Source organism: Dermacentor variabilis, chromosome 4 (assembly GCF_050947875.1).
Source record: "Dermacentor variabilis isolate Ectoservices chromosome 4, ASM5094787v1, whole genome shotgun sequence".
NCBI classification, from domain to species: Eukaryota; Metazoa; Arthropoda; class Arachnida; order Ixodida; family Ixodidae; genus Dermacentor; species Dermacentor variabilis.
The window spans coordinates 207,060,529-207,084,921 of NC_134571.1; the positions used below are offsets into that span (position 1 = coordinate 207,060,529).

The following is a 24,393-nucleotide window of genomic DNA, read 5'->3' on the forward strand; positions in this document are numbered from 1 at the left end:
GCTAGTGCCATCTAGTGGTGGCGTGGAAATTCACAAGCATGCCAAAATGCGAATGGAGCTTAATGAAACTTTTTTTCACAATTTTTGCACTTTTATGTGGGTGCAGGATTTACGCGAGTAAATGTGGTAGTTTAGCGTCACTATTATTTCTTTTGCAGAACTTACCAGAAGTGGATGAGTAACGGCGAACTGGTGGAATTGCAGTTGGCCCTGCAACAGCACCTCGACGGTGCAGAAATCCTGGAAGTGCTGCAGCCCAAGTAGATGACAGGTCTTGCGATGTCACGCTGTTCATGTCCAGGTTCATTCCTGCACAAGAACAAGGTCTATGCTTGAACACCTGAATTGGAATTGAATTCTGGGGTTTTACAAACTAAAACCGCAATTTGATTATGAGGCACACCGTAGTGGGGGACTCCGGATTAATTTTGATCCCCAGGGGATCTTTAATGTGCCCCCAATGGCGAAGACACAGGCATTTTTGCATTTTGCCCCCATCGAAATGTGGCTGTCGTGGCTGGGATTTGATCCCGTGAACTTGTTCTTAGCAGCGCAACACATAGATGCTATGCCACCATGGCAGGTACTTGAACACTTGGATGATCTTCATGCAGGAAAGGAATTCCAGTAGGATTTCGCCAGCCTCTTACGAAGTCCGCAGTAATAGGCACAGCGTCAAAAACACAAGAATGACAGAGGAGCAGACACCACAAGAGCTGAGCTTTCCATCCTCATTCTTTAGGAAGTCTTGCAGGATATTTCGCTGATCTTGCACAGCTTTATTAAATACTCTGAATGGACGGAACCTTAAGGAACTAGGGAAATACATTCCGTTAATCAGAAGTTTCATTTACGGAGAGATTGAGCTCAAGGGTACACAATGCCCTTTCGAACGGGGCAGATGCTCTATTGTCAATAGCCGATAATAGGTTCAGCAGATCTGGTTAGAAAGCTTCTTGTTATAATGTTTATACTTTCACACAGACAATGACTAGAGCTAGCAGCATAAAATCTACCGTATTTACTCAATTTTAATGCGCCCTCGATTATAACATGCACCCGTTTTCTGTGACCAAAAAAAGGAACAGAAAACCGCCCTCGATTGTAACGCGCACCTGTTTGCCATGACCTCAAGATAGAAAAGTCCTTAAAAGTACCGTGCACCTCATTTTTTCACACAGAAATAAAACTTTCTCTCATTCGGAAAAACAAAGATTTACTCAATACACTAAAGTTGCGATAAATAAAAAAAGTTGCAGTTTCGCCTGAAAGGCGAAACACAGATTGCGATAGCAAATTAGTAGACAGCTATAAGAAAAGTAAGGATAATTGTTTTATAGGCCACGTAACCTTTTAAACATTCGCTTACTAACTAAATTAACAAGTATGGTGTCACATGCGCACAAGCAAACATGAACACGTCTCGCGCAATCACCACGGAAACTCTATCAGCGGCAGCAGGAGCAAGCGAATCATGGAGCGAATTGACCTTTGTGCGGCCTCTCGCTTGAACGCGAACTAAGCGACGAGAGCACAGCGCGGTGCGCCTAGATGCGTAGACACTGTCTCCATAGCAGATCGTTTTCAAGAGAGGCTCCGCATGACAGTGACGTACGTAGCAGCCGCCGTAGTAGAACGCATCGTCTGTTTGCGCCAGTCCCGCACACAAGTTTCAAGAACTCCAGTATACCATGATGTGGCCCAATTTCCGTCTATGCACACGTGATCACTTTCCTTTTAATTACGGCATCGTAATGAAGTCGGCATGTCCTTGCAGTTAGCATGTCCATGCTGACAGCATAAATGCAGAAAACGAGAAGACAGACGGTGCAACACATGGAGGAAGCTATGGCAGCTAGGCTTGAAGCGTATATGAGGCGGTCATCTTGAAATGCTGATAACGATATGGTAACACAGATTTAGGGTCGTACTCGATTCTAACGCTCACGCAATTTTTGGACCCGTTTTATTGGAAAAAAGTGTGCGTTAGATTCGAGTAAATACGGTAATTACAAAAAACAAAAACAACAACAAAAAAACAAATAATTTAGAAAAAAAAATGACGAAAATTTAATGACGGAAATTGGTGCAGTCACATGCATCTCAACGTGATTTTCACAGAGCTCATTTCACATGACTGCAATTTCAACAATGCGACTGGTGCGACGGCCGGGGCTGTTTACTGCCAGGTTTTGTGGCAAACACTGCATAATTTTTTTACTGTAATGAATAAAATGTGTATAATATTGATGCCGTTTCTTTATTGGGAGCAAATAATATGCATGTTTTGTAATTTAACAACGGGTTGAAGTTAAGATTTGTTTTGGAGTACGCAACGGCGGTTTCTGAAATTAAGTCCGATGAGACACGACGCACGTAAACAGCTGTTCGCAGCTGGTCTAGCGCTCTGTGTTATCTCATCTTCCTTCTATGACCCTTTCGTTCTGCCTGTGCTACAATAATATACAAGATGACCTATCAACAAGTTCCTATAGCTACCCTTGCCACATATGCAGTATTCGAAATTTGGCTGCGGCGAAGTCTTCGTGTCAGCCCAACAAGATCGTCGCGCTACCCGTGTTCAGTGTCAACTTCCAGATAAATGATGCGTGTGCATTGCTTGGGATTGCACATATGTGGTGCCTGCTCCTAGCCATATTCTTGCACTAAACACAACAACAAGCACCAACCCGAAAGCCTGTGTGTGCTCCTGAACGAAGCTGCAAATTATCTGTGTGATTACTGAACCTGGAATGGAAATTGTGTTGTGAAATTCAACCTTAGCGCTAGCCTGGCCCATCCATCACGGTGCGTGTGCTGTGAATATATATACATATATATATGGGAGTCTTCCCTGAATATTTCTAAAGGCACAAAAGCGGATGCGTCAAATTTTTTTAGCAGTTACCGTCACTTTTGTAGAAACCTGTACGTTGTACCATCGCATTCTAAAAGACACACTTCTCGTCCACTTTATTCTTGCACTAGTAGTATACTCTGAACTTCTAACAAGAAGACCATATTGCCACATCCTATATGGTCGCCGCGGGTATGTGCCAGGCGATGAAAACAACGCTGAAGTAGCACGCTGGTAGGAAAACAGAGACGACAACGACGTCACGTTGACTGCTCTGAGAAAGTGCTTTTGTACGTCCTCTACACCGGCTTTCCTGTCTCCTACTGGGCAGTGACATTGGTGGAGGTGCTGGGTAGGATTGCCTCATGCTTGGCACCCCTTCGCGGAGCCATACATAGAATGCGGAATCACCTTCGTTCATCCAAACTCCTGTTCACCGGAACAGTCGCTGCCTGCTAGGCCTGATGCCAGAGTTCAACCCTTTGCAGGACCTTGCAGGAACGCGTCTACCTACTTTCGCCATGGCCACTGCAACTCCATCGCAGGTGATGCTGCAGAATCCTAAGATCCCAGAAAGTTTCCATGGTGACACTTTTGAAGATGCCCAAGATTGGTTGGACCAATTCGAGTGTGTTGCCAGTTACAATGACTGGGGCTCCCAGCAAAAGCTGGCTGATGTCTATTTTGCTCTTCAAGACAGTGCCCAGACGTGGTTTGTGAACCAGGAGAGGAGTTTGACCACATGGGATGCCTTCCGCACCCAGCTGTTGGACACATTCACTAGTAGCGACAGAAAAGACAATGTACAACGCCTTCTTGAATCCCGTATTCAAAAACCAAACGAGAGTGTTGCCATGTTTGCAGAATATAAGGCCCACCTTTTCCCCAGAGCAGACCCTGAGGTGGCCGAAGAAAAGAAGTTGCGCTATCTCCTGAGCAAAGTGAAGGAGGAACTGTTTGCCGGACTCGTGAGGAATCTACCGACGACAGTGACCGATTTTACCAAGGAGGCTACCACTATTGAACGGGCACTAAAGCAACGGTACCGCCAATATGATCGCAAGAACTCACCGGTAAGTGCTTCAATTCTACCTGAGAGCTGCGGCACATCTCTGCGTGAAGTTATCCGACAGATTGTGCGAGAGGAGATCCGGCAGCTCGGGATTTCTCCCATGGCACCAGCGGTGGCCTGACGCTGATATTGTTTGGGAGGAAGTTTGACAGGCCTTTTCATCGCCTGACTGGCAGGCGGTGCCGCGACGATTAACCTACGTGGAAGCTGTTTGTCATCCACCTCCTGCCACTTTGATGCTGCTGACACCGACAAATACTACGACACAGCCGTCACCGCCACCCACGACGCCCTATTTTCGACAGTCACTGCCACCGCCAGCTATGCCGTATCGCTGACAGTCGATGGCTGTGCCTTGGTCTTATGGTGAATTCTCTGCCAGCTACCCGCTTCAAAAGACTGATTTGTTGCGCACCGCTGACTGCTGGCCGCTATGCTTTCATTGTGGCAAAGCAGGACATGTTTACCGCGCGTGCCGCTACCACTCAGCTGGGTATCCAAGATTTCCCAACTGCAATTACCCCTGTTTGATGCTGCACGTACCTGTGACGGCAATTCTACAAACTTCCGGCCAGAAGATTCAACGCTGCCTTGATTGCACTCCCCATCTCTGGCTCGTTACACCCCACCAACCTGCGACAATTTTCCTGATGCTTCTAGGGGCAGGTCCCCTAGCCTGCACTGGGGAAACTAGAGGCAGCGACCTCCAGAAATGAGGTTTCAAACCGTCAAGCTCTCTAAGAGCTCCCATTACTGCCAGCCGACGACTATAAACTCCGACGACTCCAACTACACCCCCTGTAACCGACGCCATCAGCACCGATCTGGTCGTTCGCATTGACGGCCACCAAGTGGCCGCTCTCGTCGATACTGGTTCGCATTTTTCAATAGTAAGTCTAAAGCTGGCCAACAGGCTGAGAAAAGTGAAGGCGCCGTGTACGGGGCCCAACATCAGAACTGCCAGCGGCCAGTTGATGACGCCGATTGGAAAATGCACAGCCAGAACAGTAATCTCTGGTTCAGCCTTCATCGCCACCCTCGTCATTCTCTGAGTGCTGCAAGGAACTTATATTGGGGATGGATTTTTTGAGAAAGTATGGTGCAGTGATTAATGTCTGCGACCTTGTCGTTATATTTTCTACGAGCCCAGACGACGTCGACCCCGCGGAACACCAGCGACTCCGCTTATGCATTGCAGACGACAACGTCATGCTTCCACCGCAAAGCTGTTCCTTTGTGCCTGTAATCTGCGACAACTTGCACATCAGGACTGGCGTCACTGAACACATAGACGCACTGGTACTGAGTCAAGGCGTTTCCGTCACCAGGGCTGTAATTAATGTACTCGACGGACATGCTGAACTCCTACTGACGAATTTTAGCAGGGAACGTCGACACATTGTTAAAGGCACGGCTGTTGCTTACTTTGACGAATTTACCCCAATACAAGACTGCCTCTCAGTGCAGCAGCATGCGGCGTCCACCTGGCTATGCGTGCCCCTGTGGTTGATGTCAGTCCCACCTTATTGCCCGTTGAACGCAACAGCTTTCTTGAGCTCATCGATGACTTTAAGAGCTGCTTTTCATCCACGTCACGAGTCAGCCAGACGCCGCTCACTAAGCACCGTATTGTCACCGAAGCCGATGCCAGACCAATTTGGCAGAATACTTATTGTGTAGCACCAAAAGAGCACGAGGCAATACAAGCACAAGTGAAGACGATGCTTGAGCACGAGGTTATTCCGCCATCTAAGAGTCCTTGGGCATTGCCTGTCGTACTGGTGACAAAGAAGGACGGTAGCCTGCACTTCTGCATCGACTATCGAAAACTCAACCAGATCACAAAGAACGACGTTTATCTGCTACCGTGTATCGATGATTCACTGGACAGGCTCCGAAACGTACGTTACTTTTTGTCGATGGACTTGAAAAACGGCTACTGGCAAACAGAAGTTGATGAGATAGACTGTGAGAAGACTGCTTTTGTGATGCCCAAGAGACTTTATGGATTTCAGCTGCTTCCCTTCAGTTTGTGTTCTGTGCCAGGAACGGTTCAACGACTACTGGACACGGTACTCTCAGGCCTCAAATGGCAAACCTGCCTGGTGTACCGTACTTACACGATGGTAAGTCAACCTATCTTTCTAAATTTGAAAATCTGAAGTGGGGGGGGGTCGACTTCTAACGAAACCAAAACATGGCACCACCAAAAAAAAAAAAAAAAAAACATGAGACCAACGATATCAGGGGAGCTACAACGTAGTTACGATTTTATGTTTGCTCTATGGCCCTACCTATAACTTTCACTATCCCACGCATTTGTTTGCTTTTCAGATGGGTTCTTCAACATTTTTTAGAGTTTTACAGCTTACTCAACACTCATGGAGGTGTGTTGATAGTCGATGGAAGTGCTGCTGTTCCATTCGCGGTGTCGCCCCCCAGAATGGCGGAACTTGCAGGGAGTATCGATAGTTTATGGAAGAGCAGACGCCACTCACGTGTTTCTATTTCCCTGTAGCTCTTAGTTTGAAGCGTTCGACTCGATTGCCAGCTATGTGCTACTTCCATGCTTCCTCGGTTGTCATGAGTGCTCTAGGACAACTAAACATTCGGCCCTCGTTCACCGCAGCATTCAAGAGGGCTGCCATCCTTGACGCCGAAGAAACAAATCGCTATGCAGCGGGCGGCAAGTTTGATGTTTCTGAATGGGTGGTGCGAGAGTGGTGACTGCAGCGAAGCAAAATTTTCACCTGTGGCGGCAAGCGAAGAATTTCCCACGGGCCGAAGTCGGGATGCTTTCCGGAGCTGTAGGCCAAGCTTGCGGAATATGTCGCTTAAATGCGTGATCGGTCCCTGCCAGTGAAGTGCGACATGGTCATGAAACAAGCCCGGATCTTCACCTTTTAAGTGGCTGGCGGCAGAAGACCACGAACTTACACCAACCGGACCTGTCAAAAGAGCCTCCCTGATGGCTGCGTGTGGTTGGGTGCATTAGGCCTAGGCTGCTGTTCCACAACATGTCGTGGTACGGTCGTTTGCCAAATGTGGAATTTCGTTGGACGACGACGTGCATTGGGACGGTAGCTGTGATGACGATGGCCGCATTAGTGAAGACGAGTAGTCCAGTGACCATGTCAGCTACTAATAAATTTTTGTTATGGAACGCACCCTCGCGTATGCTTTCTTTTTTTTCCCTGTCATGCGATATGGTGGGGTCAACTTACGTTCGAGTCGATTTACAATCGTGTTTTCTCTGCAACATTCAAGGAACACTTACGGAGACTAAAGACGGTTTTTGAAGCAATACGCTCAGCTGGTCTAACTTTGAAGCCTGAAAAGTGCCGTTTTGGTTTTGAAGAACTTCAATTCCTTGGTCACGTTAGCCGTGAAGGTGTCCGATCTAACCCTGATAAAATCTCTGCCATCGCTAATTTCCCAACGTCATCTGATAAAAAGGCCGTGTGATATTTTCTGAGCCTTTGCACCTACTACCGATGGTTTATTGTGGAATTTTCGTGCATCACATGGCCATTAACACATCTCACCAGACAAGATGTCCCTTTCGTGTGGGGTGAAGACCAGCAATGGGCATTTTACGACCTATGGCAATGGCTGTAGACATCTCCTGTGCTTGCACACTTTGATGAAGACGCTCCGACAATTCTGCATATCAATGCGAGTAATGTTGGCCTTGGCGCAGTGCTTGTAGAGCAGCAGGACGGCACCGAAAGAGTGACTGCTTAGACCAGCAGAATGCTATCAAGAATAGAGGCTAACTACTCCACTACAGAAAAAGAATGTCTCGCACTGGTATGGGCCGTCCTGAAATTTTGCCCCTATTTGTATGGTCGGTGTTTCACTGTTGTGAGTGATCATCATGCACTTTGCTGGCCAACTAATTTAAAAGATCCAGCTGGTCGGCTTGTGCGCTGGAGTCTTCGGCTCCAGGAGTTTGACTTCACTGTTGTGTATGAATCGGGGAAATGACATTGACGCCGACTGCCTTTCTTGGTCTTCTGTTGAGACTGCAGCGCATGACGATTATGATGCGGCTTTTCTAGGCGTGCTACATACTGTCGCCATTTCACGCCACCAACGTGAGGACGCAGAACTGGTTCCTCTTATTTTTTACTTGGAAGGAAGAACCAGCAGCGTGCCGTGGTTATTCGCCAGAGGGCTGCCTTCATTTTGTTTGCGCCACGATGTTCTCTATAAAAATAATTTTTCACGTAGTGGCAGCAGCTACCTACTCGTCATTTCCGCATCCCTTCGCGACAAAGTCCTACATGCCTGTCACAATGAGCGAACCACTGGTCACTTGGGCTATGCCCGCACAATCGTAAGGATTAGGCTAAAGTATTCCTGGCTGAGGCTTGCGGCGGTCGTAAAACATTACATCCAGACATGCCTGGATTGCCAGCGCCGCGAAGCTCTACCCGGCAAGCCCACTGGGCTGCTGCATCCTGTTCAGATACCGCAAGCGCCGTTCGAGCAAATCGGCATGGACCTTTTTGGCTCGTTTCCACTGTCTACTGCCGGAAATAGATAGATAATCGTCGTCACAGATTATCTTGCCAGATACGCCAAAACAGGTTCTATTTAATGGAGAACAGCAGCCGATTCAGCGCAATTTTTGATTGAAGCCGTCGTCCTAAGGCATGGCGCTCCTGCAGTGGTCATAACAGACAGAGGTACTGCATTCACAGCTGCGCTTCTGGATACCGTTTTTCGACTTAATGGTACCACTCGCCGAAAGACCACGGCTTATCATTTCTGAGCCAATGGGCTGACAGAATGTTTGAATAAGACTCTGGCAGACATGAGGAGTATGTACATCGACGCCGACCACAAGAACTGGGATGAGATTTTACCGTATGTTACACTTGCGTATAACATGGCTCGCCAAGAGACAACACGCGTGAAACCTTTCAACCTTGTTTACTGCCGGGAAGTGACAACAATGTTAGATGCAATGCTGCCACGCAATTACGGTGACAACGAGACTGGTGCCGAGGAATTTACGCAATGCACAGAGGAAGCCAGGCAGCTTGCGCGTTTGCGAATCCAAGAACAACAGGACTACAATGCTAGAAACTACAATCTTCGGCACAGACCCGTCACATACAACGTCGGTGACCAGGTGTGAGTCTGGAATTCTATTCGTTGATGGAGGTTATTTGAGAAACTCCTGCGAAGATACTTCGGGTAGTACACAGTTCTGCACTGCATCAGCGATATGAATTATGAAGTTGTCCCCGACAGTCATAACTGCCCCAAACGCCGGCGGCATCTGCCCGAGGTTGTGCACATGCTTCGTATGAAGCCATACTTTTGCTAATGACCTCCATTTTGCACCATCTGTGCTGCCCTGCGGAGGTTGGTGTATCGGGACGATGCCTTTTTTTTTTCCAAAGGAGGGGCAAATGCCACAATCCTATATGGTGGCAGCGGGTATGTACCAGGCGATGAAAACGACACTGAAGTAGCGCATGGGTGGGAAAACAGAGACGACAACGAGGTTGTGTTGACTGCTCTAATAAAGTGCTTTTGTACGTCCTCTACACCGGCTTTCCCGTCTCCTACTAGGCCGTGACAATATCAAAACGCGCTATCCATAATGCAGGAATGTAGGCCCACGGCAGGCGCACTTGCCATAGTGTTTTTCACCTTTCTGGTCAGCCTAACACGCCGCTCATGGTTAGCCTGTTTTGTGGAAATAAATATTATTATTATATTTTATAATGTTATTAGATATTACAGTTCCTTCACTGTAATGCACAGAAATCATCCAAATTTCTTAAGCTAGTCATGCATTTAATGCATTTAACCTGTATTAGATCAACATAGTTATGACATGCTTATGTGAGTTATTTTAAACTAGACTGCTCCCAGCCAGAGAAAGTACAAATGAAAGCCTCAACGTTTATTCCTATCTGGTATTTCTAAACAGATTATATTTGCAGAATTTTATGCCTGCTTGCATTGCCTGCAATTCAGTGCTCAAAGCTGGAACAACTGATTCCTTTCCTTGCTGTCGAAAGGCGGTTTCAATGTCGATAGCAAGCTATAATTACTCATTTCGAAAGTGTTAAGCAATGACTATATTTCTAAGCTTATCAATGTGATTTTGTAGCATGAACACAATTAAGTTTTCTTTCTTCCTCTCATTAACAGCCATGGAATGAAACTGTTCACATTCATAAGTATCAGGATGCAAACATCCTGGAGTTTCTCCTGAGCATTTGTCGGCATCCTACAGTGTGCGTGTTTGTATCAAGTTCTGGTGTTGCAATCGCAGTGATGTACGCATTTTTTAAAATATGGTGCAACAAACTAATTTATTGAACTTTCTTTTCAAATCTACAAGATGTAGCCATGCAGTAACGACCACATTAATAAGTGCAAAGAACTGCAGACTCAGTGCACGTGTTTGAATCTATGCAAAGTAAAGTTTTTGTCAAGTGGACAATTAAATGCTGTTAAAGTAACTGCAATACATAGAATTGGTCTAATTTTCAACAATCCAACATGTCATATTTTGCAAGGTTTGTTTACGCACCGCATAGGTCGCAACCTTAATGACATGTAATGCACTACAATGTTCACAAGCTATACCAAAATGCTAACGGCAGTTAATGTAGATGCATGCTGCGAGACATCAACATAGTGACGTTTGTTGAAGAAGGGATGGTGCGAGGTATATGCAGATGAATTAATGACATGTGCTTATGTACTTATTTATTTATATACCTCGCAGGCTGCACGGTAGGAGTATTAGGTGAGGGCGAATAAAAAAGTAGTTACAAAAGGAAGACGGGCACAACATTAAGAAAAAACCAGCACCTATAGAATGCACCAACTAGCCCAACAATGTGTTTTACTGGCACAACATTAGAGAATACTTAACAAACAATAACAGAAAAAATTACCGCCTATGCACCCTATACAGATGGTAAACCAGTGAAGCTGAAATGTGCGGCCCTGGTGTTTATCACTGGGTTAATTCGAATGGCTTATTAAAGTCTTTCTCAATTATTGGTGACATCTATGTTTCTAATGAAGATACGCACAGATATGGCTTGGGTTTATCACATGGTTTACTTGAAATGCCATACATCGCGCTTGGCATAATCACCATCATGGAGGGTGCAATGAGGGGTCGACTATGCTTACGCAGCGGGTTAATCAAAGTCTTTCAGAAGTATGCTACACATTTGTGTTTCATAATGCATTAATCATAGTATTTATGACTTGGTTATGCACTGTAATTACCAATTGACACTTCAGGGCTGCACATTTCATTTAATTAAATACAGGGACACATTGTTGAACCTACTGCGAAGTTGGAGAGTTACTCCTGCAGGCGCACTCTGCTGCGAGAGAGAGAAAACCTCACTATCGGTGTAGCCAATGACCCGCCACACCTTTGCTGCGAGATAATTGTCATCATGATTTTGTCTTAACCCCGTCCCCCTCCGCGTCCCTTCCCCGCAATAATACGCAGATAAATGTATACGTTTTAAATGCATCGGCATTTCTATGCCTACCCAATGAGGAATTTGTCCATCCGTCGCGTAAGACGAGTGCAATGGCTCATACCCTCTAAATAATAGCTCATACTCCTGCAGAAGGGTTTATGTGGTTGGACCACGAGTGTTTGTTTCGCACAGGCATATATAGCTTCGCTGTAAAAAGAATGAACACCTTTCTGGTGGAGACCAAGACGATCATAAGGTGCACTAACAGATTAAAGGTTATTGAACATGCCGAGTAAATGCTGGTTGACAAGCAATAAATCAAAGTTGCACCGACTGTTTTCCACCGTGCCAGCCAAGGGGCCAGTACTGGCGGTGGAGTTAGGGACATGAGCCAAGGGGGCAGTGCTACGTCTCCTCTCCTTCTGCTCTCGCGTGGCATCTGGCGTCTGAGGGGCCGCTGCGGCCAGCGGGAGTGCAGCAAAGGGTTGCAGGGAGTCAGAAGGGCCTGCCCTGTAGCCTCAGGGGCCAGTATTGGTGGCGGAGTGAGGGACATGAGCCAAGGGGGCCGTGCTACGTCTCCTCTCCTCCTGCTGTCGCGTGGCATCTGGCATCTGAGGGGCTGCTGTGGCCAGCGGGAGTGCAGCAAAGGGTTGCAGGGAGTCAGAAGGGCCTGCCCTGTAGCCTCAGGGGCCAGTATTGGTGGCGGAGTGAGGGACATGAGCCAAGGGGGCAGTGCTACGTCTCCTCTCCTTCTGCTCTCGCGTGGCATCTGGCGTCTGAGGGGCCGCTGCGGCCAGCGGGAGTGCAGCAAAGGGTTGCAGGGAGTCAGAAGGGCCTGCCCTGTAGCCTCAGGGGCCAGTATTGGTGGCGGAGTGAGGGACATGAGCCAAGGGGGCCGTGCTACGTCTCCTCTCCTCCTGCTGTCGCGTGGCATCTGGCATCTGAGGGGCTGCTGTGGCCAGCGGGAGTGCAGCAAAGGGTTGCAGGGAGTCAGAAGGGCCTGCCCTGTAGCCTCCGCTTGCGACATCAATCACGATACCCGTGCATGTGAGGAAGTCGCGTCCGAGAATCACAGGCACGGGAAGACCCGGGAGATACACAAAGCACTGACGGTGCGTGCGATTCTCCCAGTGCACAACCAACTGCACAGAACCGCACGAGGTAGCCGTGTCGCTCGCGAGGTGGAAGGCGGTGTTGCAGGCTCTAATGCGGACAGAACGCTGGCGCAAATGAGCCATAACCTCCTTGCCGAACAGTGAGACCGAAGCCCCGCTATCCAGCAGCACCACAAACTGTCAACCAGCGATCGTAAGGGCGATAAAAGCCACCAGCGTTGGGGAAGAGTCAGTTCCAGTGCATCACACCATTAGAGCCAGGGGTTCCATTTCACCACCATGCGTTACTGCTGTCGCCGCCAATGAGGGGAACTCACCAGCTCTTGCGTCGGGTGGTGCACTTTGCACGTTCGGACAATATGGCCGCGTTCATAACAAAGGTAGCAGACAACGCCTCGGTCTGACTGAGGTGGCCTGGACGCGTCTCGAGTGCTAGGTAGCTTCTGTTCACTAGCCAAAGGGGCCCTGTGATTGGATTACCCCTCGTGCGCAAGGGCACGGGGTTCGCATTCTCGTTGGGTGTGCAGGGCAGAACAGCGCACCCGGGCGTACAAGTACGGATCGAGAGCGCAGCCAGAAAGGTCATGCGCATCTCTGTGTTCTTTCATGACTGAGGCTGCCTCGTATTTTGGGGAATTACGGGGTGACGTGTCACCACCAGACCACGCGCATCGGGGTTCGAGAGAGGAGGTCGGCGGTGGCGGCAGGCTTTCGCTGTCAGTATGTCGCCCTGAATCCGCTTCACATCGGAGGTCAACTCATTTAGGTCACGACAACGGGCACTCCGCAGGCAAGCGGCGAAGGTTCAATGGGCTTGACGAATGGCCCACTCTACCTTCTCAGCGACAGATGCCAAAGGGTGAGCAAGAAGATAGAGCTCCTGCATAGCCCTGACATACTTGAGCAGCGATTCGTTGTCGTGATGGGTGCCAAGCTCTAGCTCGCGATGCGGAAAAGCATCCTGAACTCCTCCATCGAACAAGCTTGGTGGCCGACAAGGCAGAACCACCGTGCCACGTGGGCTGTTAGTGAGACGGGCAATACAGTGGCTAGCATTATGCTGTCGTCCAGCAGCATTGCCTGTAAATAGCAGTTCAGCGCCTCGAGGTACTCCATAGCACTCCCCCCATGTGGTCCGAATAACCGCCGTACTCTGGGGGAGGTACCTGTAGGCCGCTTGGCATGCCTGGCTGGGAAGACAGGAGGTCTCCCTTTAGAGCATTAGGCTCTGAAGGGAGACCCCCTGCGGGGGCATCTCCAGCTTCTCCAAGCCGTGGTGGAAGCGGCGCTCCGCCGCTTCCACCAGGGCTTGGAGAAGCTGTGCGGCTGCGGTGTGCAGCGGTGTTTGCTCCGGACCAGGCGCGGTGGTCTGAGAAGGGTCAACCTGCGGCTAATTTCCCAAATGCACACCCGACCCTGAGGGGCCAGTCAACAGCAGAGAGGAGAGCTGGGCTGCTGCTCCAACAGGTGCATGAGGCCTCACACGACTGGCGAATGGATCGACAACGGTGCGGGGTGGCTCCCTCACGTCGAAAATGTCGCCCAGCTGCGCATGAGGCAAGCGGTACTCAGAAAGCGTGGCAACGTTGTTGGCTGAGCGGGGTGGCTCGAGCACGACAATGCCTACAAGCTGCGCTTGGGGCAAGGAGAGGCCAGCGAGTGATTGTGCACCAACAGCGAGGCAGAGAGGCTCCACTGCGATGCACCGGACATCGAACTGTGCTCGGGACAAGGAGGGGCCAGCGAGCCAGCTCGCACCTACGGCAGCACTGCTCCGCAGCAAATTCATATGAGAAAGGTGCTCGGGACAAAGAGAGGCCGGCGAGAGAGTTTGTGCCAGCACCTAAGCCGGGTGGCTCCGATACAGCACATGGGGTACTCAACTGCGCTCGGGACGAAAAGGAGCCAGCAAGCGGGAACAGCACGTCGGAGGAGCTAGTAGCCACCTGCTCTGCGCACGTCTCAAACAGTTGAGGAAACCGAAAATTGGCAAGGCTAGGACTAGTGTACACATCCGAGCGGTCGACATCACCAAGGGGCTGTCCAAAGAAGGGATCGCTCCCAGTGGCAGAAGGCAGAAGGTCGCTGAGGCGAACGTACCTCATGCTGTTGGTGTCGTCCACGTCAAAGGACATTAAGTCCGTAGCCAGGGAAACAAGCAGGAATGAGGGCCATGAAGGGGCCTGCTCTGATGCCATGCTGAAACCGAGTTGGGCGCCAGTTATGTGGAGATGGGTTTGCACAAGGCTCACCCTACGAGCGACGGTCAGGAAAGGGCACGACACTCCTCAACTGCACAACGCACAAAGGCGCTACGGCAGGGTTCGTCGACTCTCCAACACAGTGCAGAGATGGCTCCAGAGTCAGATCGGCAACAAATGCGGGTTTATTCACCCAACATACAGCACAGTGCGACAGTCACGGTGCTTACGGGCAAAGGCTCACCCCAAGACCGATCGAGTACGCGTGCCCACTGTGCTAGGGCTAACCGGTAAGCCGTCCACCAAGCTCGAGAACGAGAAGCCGTGGGAGCAAAGGTTCCATGTAGCAAACTCGTTGCGGGCCTGTGAGAATAATAATAATAATAATAATAATAATAATAATAATAATAACAATAATAATAATAATAATATTAATCAGCAGCATGTTTTATCTCCACTACAGGATGAAGGCCTCTCCCCGCGATCTCCAATTACCCCTGCTCTGTGCCAACCGATTCCTACTAGCGCCCCCGAATTTCGTCATTTCATCGCTCCACCTAGTCGTTTGTCGTCCTCGATTGCGTTTTCCTTGTCTTGGTACCCATTCTGTAACTCTGATGGTCCAATGGTTATCCAACCGACGCATTACATGACCTGCCCAGCTCCATTCTTTCCTATTTATGTCAATTAGAATATTGTCTATACCCGTTTGCTCTCTGATTCAAACCGTTCTCTTTCTGTCTCTTAACGTTATGCCTAGCAATCTTCGATCCAATGCTCATTGTGCGGTCCTTAACTTGTTCTCAAGCTTCTTTGTCAGTCTTCAAGTCTCTGCCCCATATGTCAGCACTGCTAAAATGCACTGATTGTACACTTTCCTTTTCAATGATAATGGTAAGCTTCGAGTCAGAAGCTGGCAATGTCTGCCATATGCGATCCAACCCATTTTTATTCTGTGAATTTCCTTCTCATGATCAGGGTTCCCTGTGATTAATTGACCTAGGTAAACATACTCCTTCACAGACTCTAGAGGCCAACTGGCAATCCTGAACACTTGTTCCTTTGCCCGGCTATTTATCATTATCTTTGTCTGCTGCATATTAATCTTCAACCCAACTCTTACACTCTCTCTGTTAAGGTTCTCAATCATTTGTTGTAACTCATCTGCATTCTTGCTGAATAGAACAACGTCATCGGCAAACCGAAGGTTGCTGAAATATTTGCCGTCGATCATCGATCCTTACTCCTAAGCCTTCCCAGTTTAATATCTTCAATACTTCTTCCAAGCATGTAGTGAATAGCATTGGAGAGATTGTGCCTCCCTGTCTGACCCCTTTCTTTGTAGGTATCTTCCTGCTTTTCTTGTGTAGAATTATGAAAGCTGTTGAACCTCTGTAGATATTTTTGAAGGTATTTACGTAAGCGTTCTGTACTTCTTGATTATGTAATGCCTCTATGACTGCTGGTATCGCTACTGAATCAAATGCCTTTTCTTAATCTATGAAAGCCATATAGAGAGGCTTATTGTACTCTGCAGATTTTTCAAAAACCTCATTAATGGCCTGTGAGCATCTGCCGCGGCCATAAAGTGAGAGGGTGCCCGGGGGCCCCCACTTGGGAGGCCAATCAGGGCGCGTCCCGGTGACACTTGCTCATGTGGTGATTTGAGCCGGGGAGAGAGAAGCATGGTTTGAGTAAAAAATTAGCTTGAGATGGAAGGAACAAAGACACAATCGACGGCTGAGGAAAAGAAATTCTTCCCTCAACCGGCTGATTGCAGAATATTGCACGCAACTATCTAACTAGCAATGGAACGAAGTGTGCAACGCCACGGATGGCCGCATCTACAGAGGGATGACGTGGCACCTGCTCAAACACCTTTTAGACAGAACCAGGACCAAAGCGGACCAGGGTCGCACGCTGAACAGGATCATGGACGAGGAACTCAAGATTACCACGGAAAATGAGCTCATTGACCATCTCGCCGACAAGTACCTCTAGCTGGACAAAAATGCTAGAGGCACGACCGCCGAAGTATATCGCGGCAAGCCAACCCAGAGCGCTAGATGGGGACTTCTCAACCAAAGAGATACGCACGGCGCTTCAGAACCTAAACAGCAAGTCAGCACCAGTGCCGGACGGCGTAACTAACAAGGCACTTAGAAACCATGATGACACCTCCATCGAAACCCTCACAGAGGAAATCAACAAAATCTGGAGGAATGGAGCACTACCCGAGGACTGGCAAACGACGCTCATCGTGCTCATCCCAAAGCCTGGCAAGGTGCCCAACATCAATAGCCTCAGACCGATCTCGCTGACGTCTTGCGTCGGCAAGGTAGCCGAGCACGCGGTCCTAAACAGGCTCTCTGGAAAATCTCAAAGAAAAAGATATCTACCCTGCAACAATGATCGGCTTTAGACCCGGGCTATCCACCCAAGACGCCATGAAGCTCCTCAAACATGAGATCATTGACGCAGAGATGAGCGACGCGAGAGTAATCCTAGGGTTACACGTCAAAAAGGCCTTCGATAATTTAACACAAGACTACAAACTCGACACAATCTCCAACCTCGACCTCGACATGATACTCTACGCTTATACAAAATCGTTCCTGAGCGACAGAACGGCCACCCTCCATATAGGGGAAATCAAATCTCAGAAATACAAACTCGGCGGCAAGGGCACCCCGCAAGGTTTTGTCATCTCTCGGACGCTTTTTAACCTTGTGCTAGCTGGCCTAGGCAAGAGACTGGATCAAATCGAGAACATCAAATACACCATATACGCAGATGACGTAATGCTCTGGATCCCCGGAGGTAGCCTGGGATCCATTGAGAATGCTCTACAGCAAGCAATCGACGCCATTGAGGAATACCTCGCTCCCATGGGCCTGCAATGTTCGCTTGCGAAGTCAGAGCTTCTCATCTACAAACCATCAAGAAGCGGTCCCAAGCCAAAGAGTGAAATCAGAGACACATGCCATTACTCTCAGAACAAAAGACGGAAGAACCATTCCACACGTCAGCAAAATCAGAGTCCTCGGGATGCTCATTGAGAGCAACAGCTCTAATGCCACGACAGTGAAAAAGATCGTGACAAGGTCGAATAATGCCTTGAATCTCATATGACGCGTCGCAAACAGACAACACGGCCTTAAGGAAGAAAATCCTCAAGCTAACACACGTCTTTGCGCTATGCCACTTCATGTATGAGGCGGCCATGCACAGATGGAAGGTAGCGAAGAAAGACAAACTCAATGTGCAACTGAGGAAGCTAGTCAAACTAGCACTAAGAATCCCCAAGAACACTGAGACAGAGCTTCTGCTGCAACTGGGGGTACACAATACACTTGAAGAAATCGCCAAAGCTCAAGAACAGGCTCAATTGATAACTCTCTGGTATCAAACCAGGTAGAGAAATCCTAGTTAAACTAGGTCATGACATCACAACAATCGAGAATCTATACCAAAGCGTACCGACGGACACACGTAACTCCTACATGGTTCGCCCACTTCTGCGGAACATGAACCCCGCGCACCATCAACCCAGAAGGCTGGCACGCGGATCATTCATCCTGCGCAAAATATGTGATAAGAAGATCCTAGCCTGTTTCGTAGACGCAGCACAGTACCCGTCCAGGAAGGCCTTCGTTGCCACCACGGTCAATAAGCAAGGTCAAGTCACAAACGCTCTCACGGTCAAGACCCACAAGTCCGAGACAGCACAACAGGTCGCCATCGCACTCGCGCTCACAGACCCGACCACCACCCACGTCTACAGCGATTCACGCTCTGCCATCAAAGCCTTTCAGAAAGGAGCCGTTGCAAGCCAAGCACTACAAATAATCAATAGATCCACATCGCTGCAGCATAACGCCATCTGCTGGTTCCTAGCCCACCTCGGAGAGATCGAGGACGCCTCTCCCAATCTGAATGACATGGCTCACAGGAGCGCACGAGACCTAACCCTCCACGATGCCACCTATTCTGGTCGTGACCATCCCAGCGAGAATCAGGAGCCTTCCTCCACATATAACGAGATCACAAAGCACTTTTATCTAGACCGCAGAATATTGTCACGTGGTGGTGACGTTGAACACAGTAGCAATACTGTGAACGACAAAACTAACTTTTATTGGGCGAACCTGTGCCCACAAAACAGGCTACATTTATAGCACAACAATAGCGGTGAACACGGTCGGCGATTGTCGAAAATCTGATCAGCGGGTCAAATGCGTCCGCTTTTATACATCAGTCGTCGAATGTTCCAGAGTAATCGCTGGGACCCGCGTGCCTTCTACAAAGTTCTACATTATTCGCGTCGCGCACACATGCGATCAGATTACACAAGGTTCGGTCACAGACAGCCGATGGAAGCATCGATAACATTCCAGAAACTTCTGATACATGCAGGCGTTTCCTGCGCTATACGATAACATTTGTTAGGTGATGAAACGTGTCACCCGATAAAGACAAACAAGTACGCGTGTCAATATACAGCACACCTCACAATAAGCTCACCAGGCCTCAAGCCCTCACGTTTAGAATGCTTCAAACCAACATGTACCCCACGCAGAACAGACTACATCACTACATGCCTGACCTATACACATCATATTGCAAAAATTGCCATAGCACACTAGACGTATATCCCTTGCTCTGGCCGTGTGGTCGGACCCACGCAAACAAGAATCAAGACTCCGCCAGGCTAGAAGAAGCACTACGCAGCACGGACCTGGCGGAGCAGCTCTGGGCTGTCCAGTAAGCCCACGATGTGGCCAGGGAGTTACAACTCCCGGTCCCAACGTGGGAGTAGCCCGCTCTATGGGGCCTTGCGCCCTGTAGCTTGCAGGACCTTTCATTAAAGTTACTCCACCTATTCATCTACTCAAATTGAGGACGACGCAACGAGCTATGGAAAGAAGAATGATAGGTGTAACGTTAAGGGATAAGACAAGAGCAGATTGGGTGAGGGAACAAACGCGAGTTAATGACATCTTAGTTGAAATCAAGAAAAAGAAATGGGCATGGGCAGGACATGTAATGAGGAGGGAAGATAACCGATGGTCATTAAGGGTTACGGACTGGATCCCAAGGGAAGGGAAGCGTAGCAGGGGGCGGCAGAAGGTTAGGTGGGCGGATGAGATTAAGAAGTTTGCAGGCACGGCATGGCCACAATTAGTACATGACCGGGGTTGTTGGAGAAGTATGGGAGAGGCCTTTGCCCTGCAGTGGGCGTAACCAGGCTGATGATGATGATGACCTATCCATCCAGCTAGCCATGTCCGCCATGTTGCCGTTACGGCAATGGATCCCGGAGATCGAGCTGAGCACAACGCACGAGCTGGGGGACGAGGTGTGGGAAGGCACCTCGATCCCCACATAATTTAAAAGAGTCTGTGTCGCATGGCTTTCTCAAGCACAGCAGCCCGGCGTGTCAGCGCAGTGCCATGAATGGCCGCAGGCAGCGAGGGATTAATTCTGAGCATGAGCATGTACCAGCGCACGCCTGGTGCAATCTTGGAGGCCACGTAACCTCGGAGGGGCCTTTTAGCACGCGTGGCAAGTATGTGCAGTGGGAAGCATGAGAGGGGTGTCCGACAGCAGTACACAGCTCATACACGATGTATTTTGGCGGTGCCAATAGCATGTGTTGCTACATTGCTTGAGTGCAAATCACAATAATGTTGACAGTCATCATGTGATAAGTTCTGCTGGATTTCTTTTTTCCTCAACTGGAACATCCGCTACCTGCGTTCGCTCTCTATCATCTCCAGTCTCCATTTCATCACTTTCTGCATAGTCCTTAGCACCTTTTCAAACTTCTTTTCTATACAGTAAAACTTTATTAATTCGACCTTGGCTTGTTTGAAAAATTCAATTAATCCACAGAACTTGTGCAGTCACGTGATTTGCGATGCAAATTAAACTGGATAATTTGAACAGTTTGTGTGCACATCCATCAGGATAATTCGTAGTTTCTCGTTGTGGCCTCGGAGACTGGCATGCGGTGACACATTTCCAGCTTCGCATATCTTGATGGCGTTGTCAGAGGTATGGAGGCCATGATGTGTTTCTGGCTCCTGCAATTGCTGCTATCTGATGTAGATTCCTTCTGGTGCTTGCAGTACATAGATAGATGGCCTTCAAGATCGAACTTTGATAAAGCTGCCTCTGGGCTGTGATTCCGACACCATCGATTGAGCAAGTACTAGACTACGCGATGTGGGCGCTGATAGGCCACACAGCTGTGCTAAGTGTCCACGTTCTGTGGTGGTGTGCATTAATTTTATGTGTTTCCACCCATTACAATGAAAGGAGTTTAAGCATCATTGTCATCAATAAACAAGTTGCTTTTGGTTTTTCTTTTTCTGGCTTTTTCTGGTGTAAATACCAGCTGCATTACATTTGCATTCAAGTTTTCTTTACAGTTAATATGTTGTGTCTATGATTCCCAACCGCATGAAAATTCTCAGCCAAGTGCACAACAGAAGTGATGGACAAGGCCAACTACACTTCACCGATTATTTGAATATATAGTAATACCTTGTTAGCTCAAACTCGCATATCATGAAAAATTGGCTAAGTCGAAATTTTCTGCAGCACCAAACTATATCTCATATTTACCATGCATTTATTGGCCTTTATCTCAAAGTATTTCTGGGCCAAATTGCAGATATCTTGAAATATTGCCTGAGAGTGGAAAAAACTCCACCACTGGACCATTCAACAAGCTTCGCGTGAGGCTGCCACGCCTACCACTAAGTGGTCGCTTTCCTCGAATTAAAAGTTGGAACTTAGCAGCATAACTTTGTCACGCAACCATGTGGACCCGCCGTGGTTGCTCAGTGGCTATGGTGTTAGGCTGCTGAGCACGAGGTCGCGGGATCGAATCCCGGCCACGGCGGCCGCATTTCGATAGGGGCGAAATGCGAAAACACTTGTGTACTTAGATTTAGCCGTGGTTGCTCAGTGGCTATGGTGTTAGGCTGCTGAGCACGAGGTCGCGGGATCGAATCCCGGCCACGGCGGCCGCATTTCGATAGGGGCGAAATGCGAAAACACTTGTGTACTTAGATTTAGGTGCACGTTAAAGAACCCCTCGTGGTCAAAATTTCCGGAGTCCTCCACTACGGCGTGCTTCATAATCAGAAAGTGGTTTTGGCACGTAAAACCCTATAATTTAATTTTTTTTAAGCAACCATGTGGCATGTCACGTGATGGGAGAGACATGCAGAGGCAGGCCCTACAAAATAGCATGCTTGACGCAGTTCATTTTCTTTGCTTTATGCAACACATGTGATTTACCATCAGAGGCGTGATTTCTATAATTTAATTTTATTCTATGCAATGCACACAGCACATATTCTTTATTCTACGCAACGTAGAATAAAAACGCAAGTGCCCCGTGTGTCGCATATTATTTTATACTATGCAATGCATGCGGCACAGACTTAACGGGAACAGAAAGCAATGTGAGTAGGGGTGTGCAAATATCAAAATTTTGCAATCATTTTCTGTAAATTGGCGATGGTACAAGTTGCCGACTGCGATGGTAGAGGAGGATCGGCTGAATTGTCGTCTACTGCAATAGATGCTACTGAGCGATCCTCGAATGAGCAAAGCTGGGCCAGAGACATCCCATGTGGCAGCACTTGCGTCGTCAAGCCAAAATTGACCACTGGCAGGCAAACGCAATTCGCTGTAATAGATAAAACTGCATGAGGTACTGTGATCCCGTGTGTAAGGAGGACATCTTGCATAGGAGTCGCAATGTAGTGACCGTCGGGGACTGGCGGGGATGACACGTAGTCAACCTCAGTCAGTGCCGAAGGTGGCAAGCGAACGAAGTCGACGGAACTGAGGCGACTGGGTTGTGGTTCAGCAGGATCTAGAACAGGCAGGGCAAGGTGGAGAGTACTGGAAGAACAATCGGAGAGAGCAGAATGTGCGGAAAGGAAGTCTAAGCCGAGGACGATGTCGTGGGGACAGTGGGCGATGACTGTGAATAGCACGATAGTGGAGCGATCGGCGAAAGAGACAAGGGCGGCACACATACCAATTACAGGGGCTGTTCCGTCATCGGTGACACGGACAACAGGCGTCGTGGCGGGCGTGATAATTTTCCTCAGCCGGTTACGAAGGTCAGCGCTCATTACCGACAAATGCGGCCCAGTGTCTATGAGAGCAGATACAAAAACACCGCTGACTTGGATGTCAAAAAGGTTCAGATGAGTGGGCAATGTCAGTAGAGGATTTGGCGGCGTAGGAAGCAATGCAGCGTCACCTCGAGGCGCTCCATCGTCTAGGTTTCCACCTGGGAGTGGCGTCCGAAGGGAGTCGGGTGTATAGGAGCGACAGGGCTGGGGGGAGCAAGATTGTAGTTGTTGGGGCGAAGGCGAACGAGAATAGGGGCGTTTCGGCGCAGGAGAATCTGTGGCGGCATTATCAGAGCGGGCAGCATAGGGACGAGAAGGGCCACCTGGGGGGCGAGAGTAGGCAGTATAAGTAGACCAGTTCGGGGAACTCCAGCAACTGCGACAGTGCCAGGAAATGTGCCCAGTTCGATGGCAGTGAAAAGAAATGGGCTTGTCGTCTGCAGTGTGCCATTCAGATAGGTTGCGGAAACGTGGTGGGTAAGAAGATGCGGGACGGGGCGGAATCGAAGAAGTCGGGTGGGTATCAGGGCGATGGGCCGAGCAGATGGTGTGAAGACCCATGTTTGCAAACTCCTGGCGGACAACTGCCTGGATCAGGGAAACTGTGACTGCAGGTGCACTGGAGGGGCTGGAGTCGAAGGCAGCTGGATAGGTGGCCTCGATCTCATGCCGGGAGATTCTGGTAACATCGACAATGTTGTTGGGACGAGGAGCATCGGTACAAGAAGATGTCGGTGAGGTGTTGGGCAGACGGGCAAACTGCTGGTTGATACGTTGGCTTTTAGCGAGTTCCAGGTGGCGGCACTGTTTTATAACTGTATCCACCGTCGCCACGTTAAAAACGAGCAAGTTGAAGGCGTAATCGGCAATGCCTTTGAGGATGTGGGAGACCTTGTCGGACTCAGTCATGTGTGCGTCAACTTTGCGGCACAGAGCCAAGACGTCCTGAATGTATGTGACGTAGGGCTCTGTTAATGTCTGCACATGGCCGGAAAGCACCTTCTGCGCGGCAAGTTGGTGACACAAGTCTCGGAGCTTTTGCTTAAGTGAATCCCAACTGGTGAGGTCCATCTTCGTGCGTCCGAAACCAAACTCGAGGTGTGCCACCGAGGTAAAAGACTAAGCTGGCGAGCATGATAGTAGGGTCCCACCGGTTATTGCGGCTAACGTGTTCGTACAGGCTGATCCAGTCCTCGACGTCTTCCCCATCTTTGCCCGAGAATACGCCAGGATCACGGTGAGCGGGGAGAGTGAAGGAGGTCGTCGAAGTGGCAGCAGGTGTCGGAGCCGGCGGAGTCGGGGTGTCGTCGCAGGGAGCCATGAAGGAAGGCTCGACATACCGTCCACTGCGAAGCTCCGTGACGAAGTACAGGGAACGTCCACCTCCACCAGATATGTTACGTAGGAAGACGCCGACGAAAAGCTATATACAAGTATATTTACAAGGCAATATGCTGCACTTGTCCAAGAGGCAACACACCACGCTAGCCTCTAATTGTCGTCGTCAT

At 49.0% G+C, this 24,393-nt stretch overlaps 1 protein-coding gene across 2 annotated transcripts in view; it reads right to left on the bottom strand.

Moving 5' to 3' along the window:
- Positions 1 to 24,393, bottom strand: part of smo (smoothened, frizzled class receptor) — a 164,465-nt gene that overhangs the window by 12,047 nt on the left and 128,025 nt on the right. For both annotated transcript variants that reach the window (XM_075690864.1, XM_075690863.1), the window contains one exon: positions 166 to 309. In XM_075690864.1, coding sequence (XP_075546979.1) covers positions 166 to 309 — 144 coding nt within the window. The remainder of the gene's footprint in view (positions 1 to 165; positions 310 to 24,393) is intronic.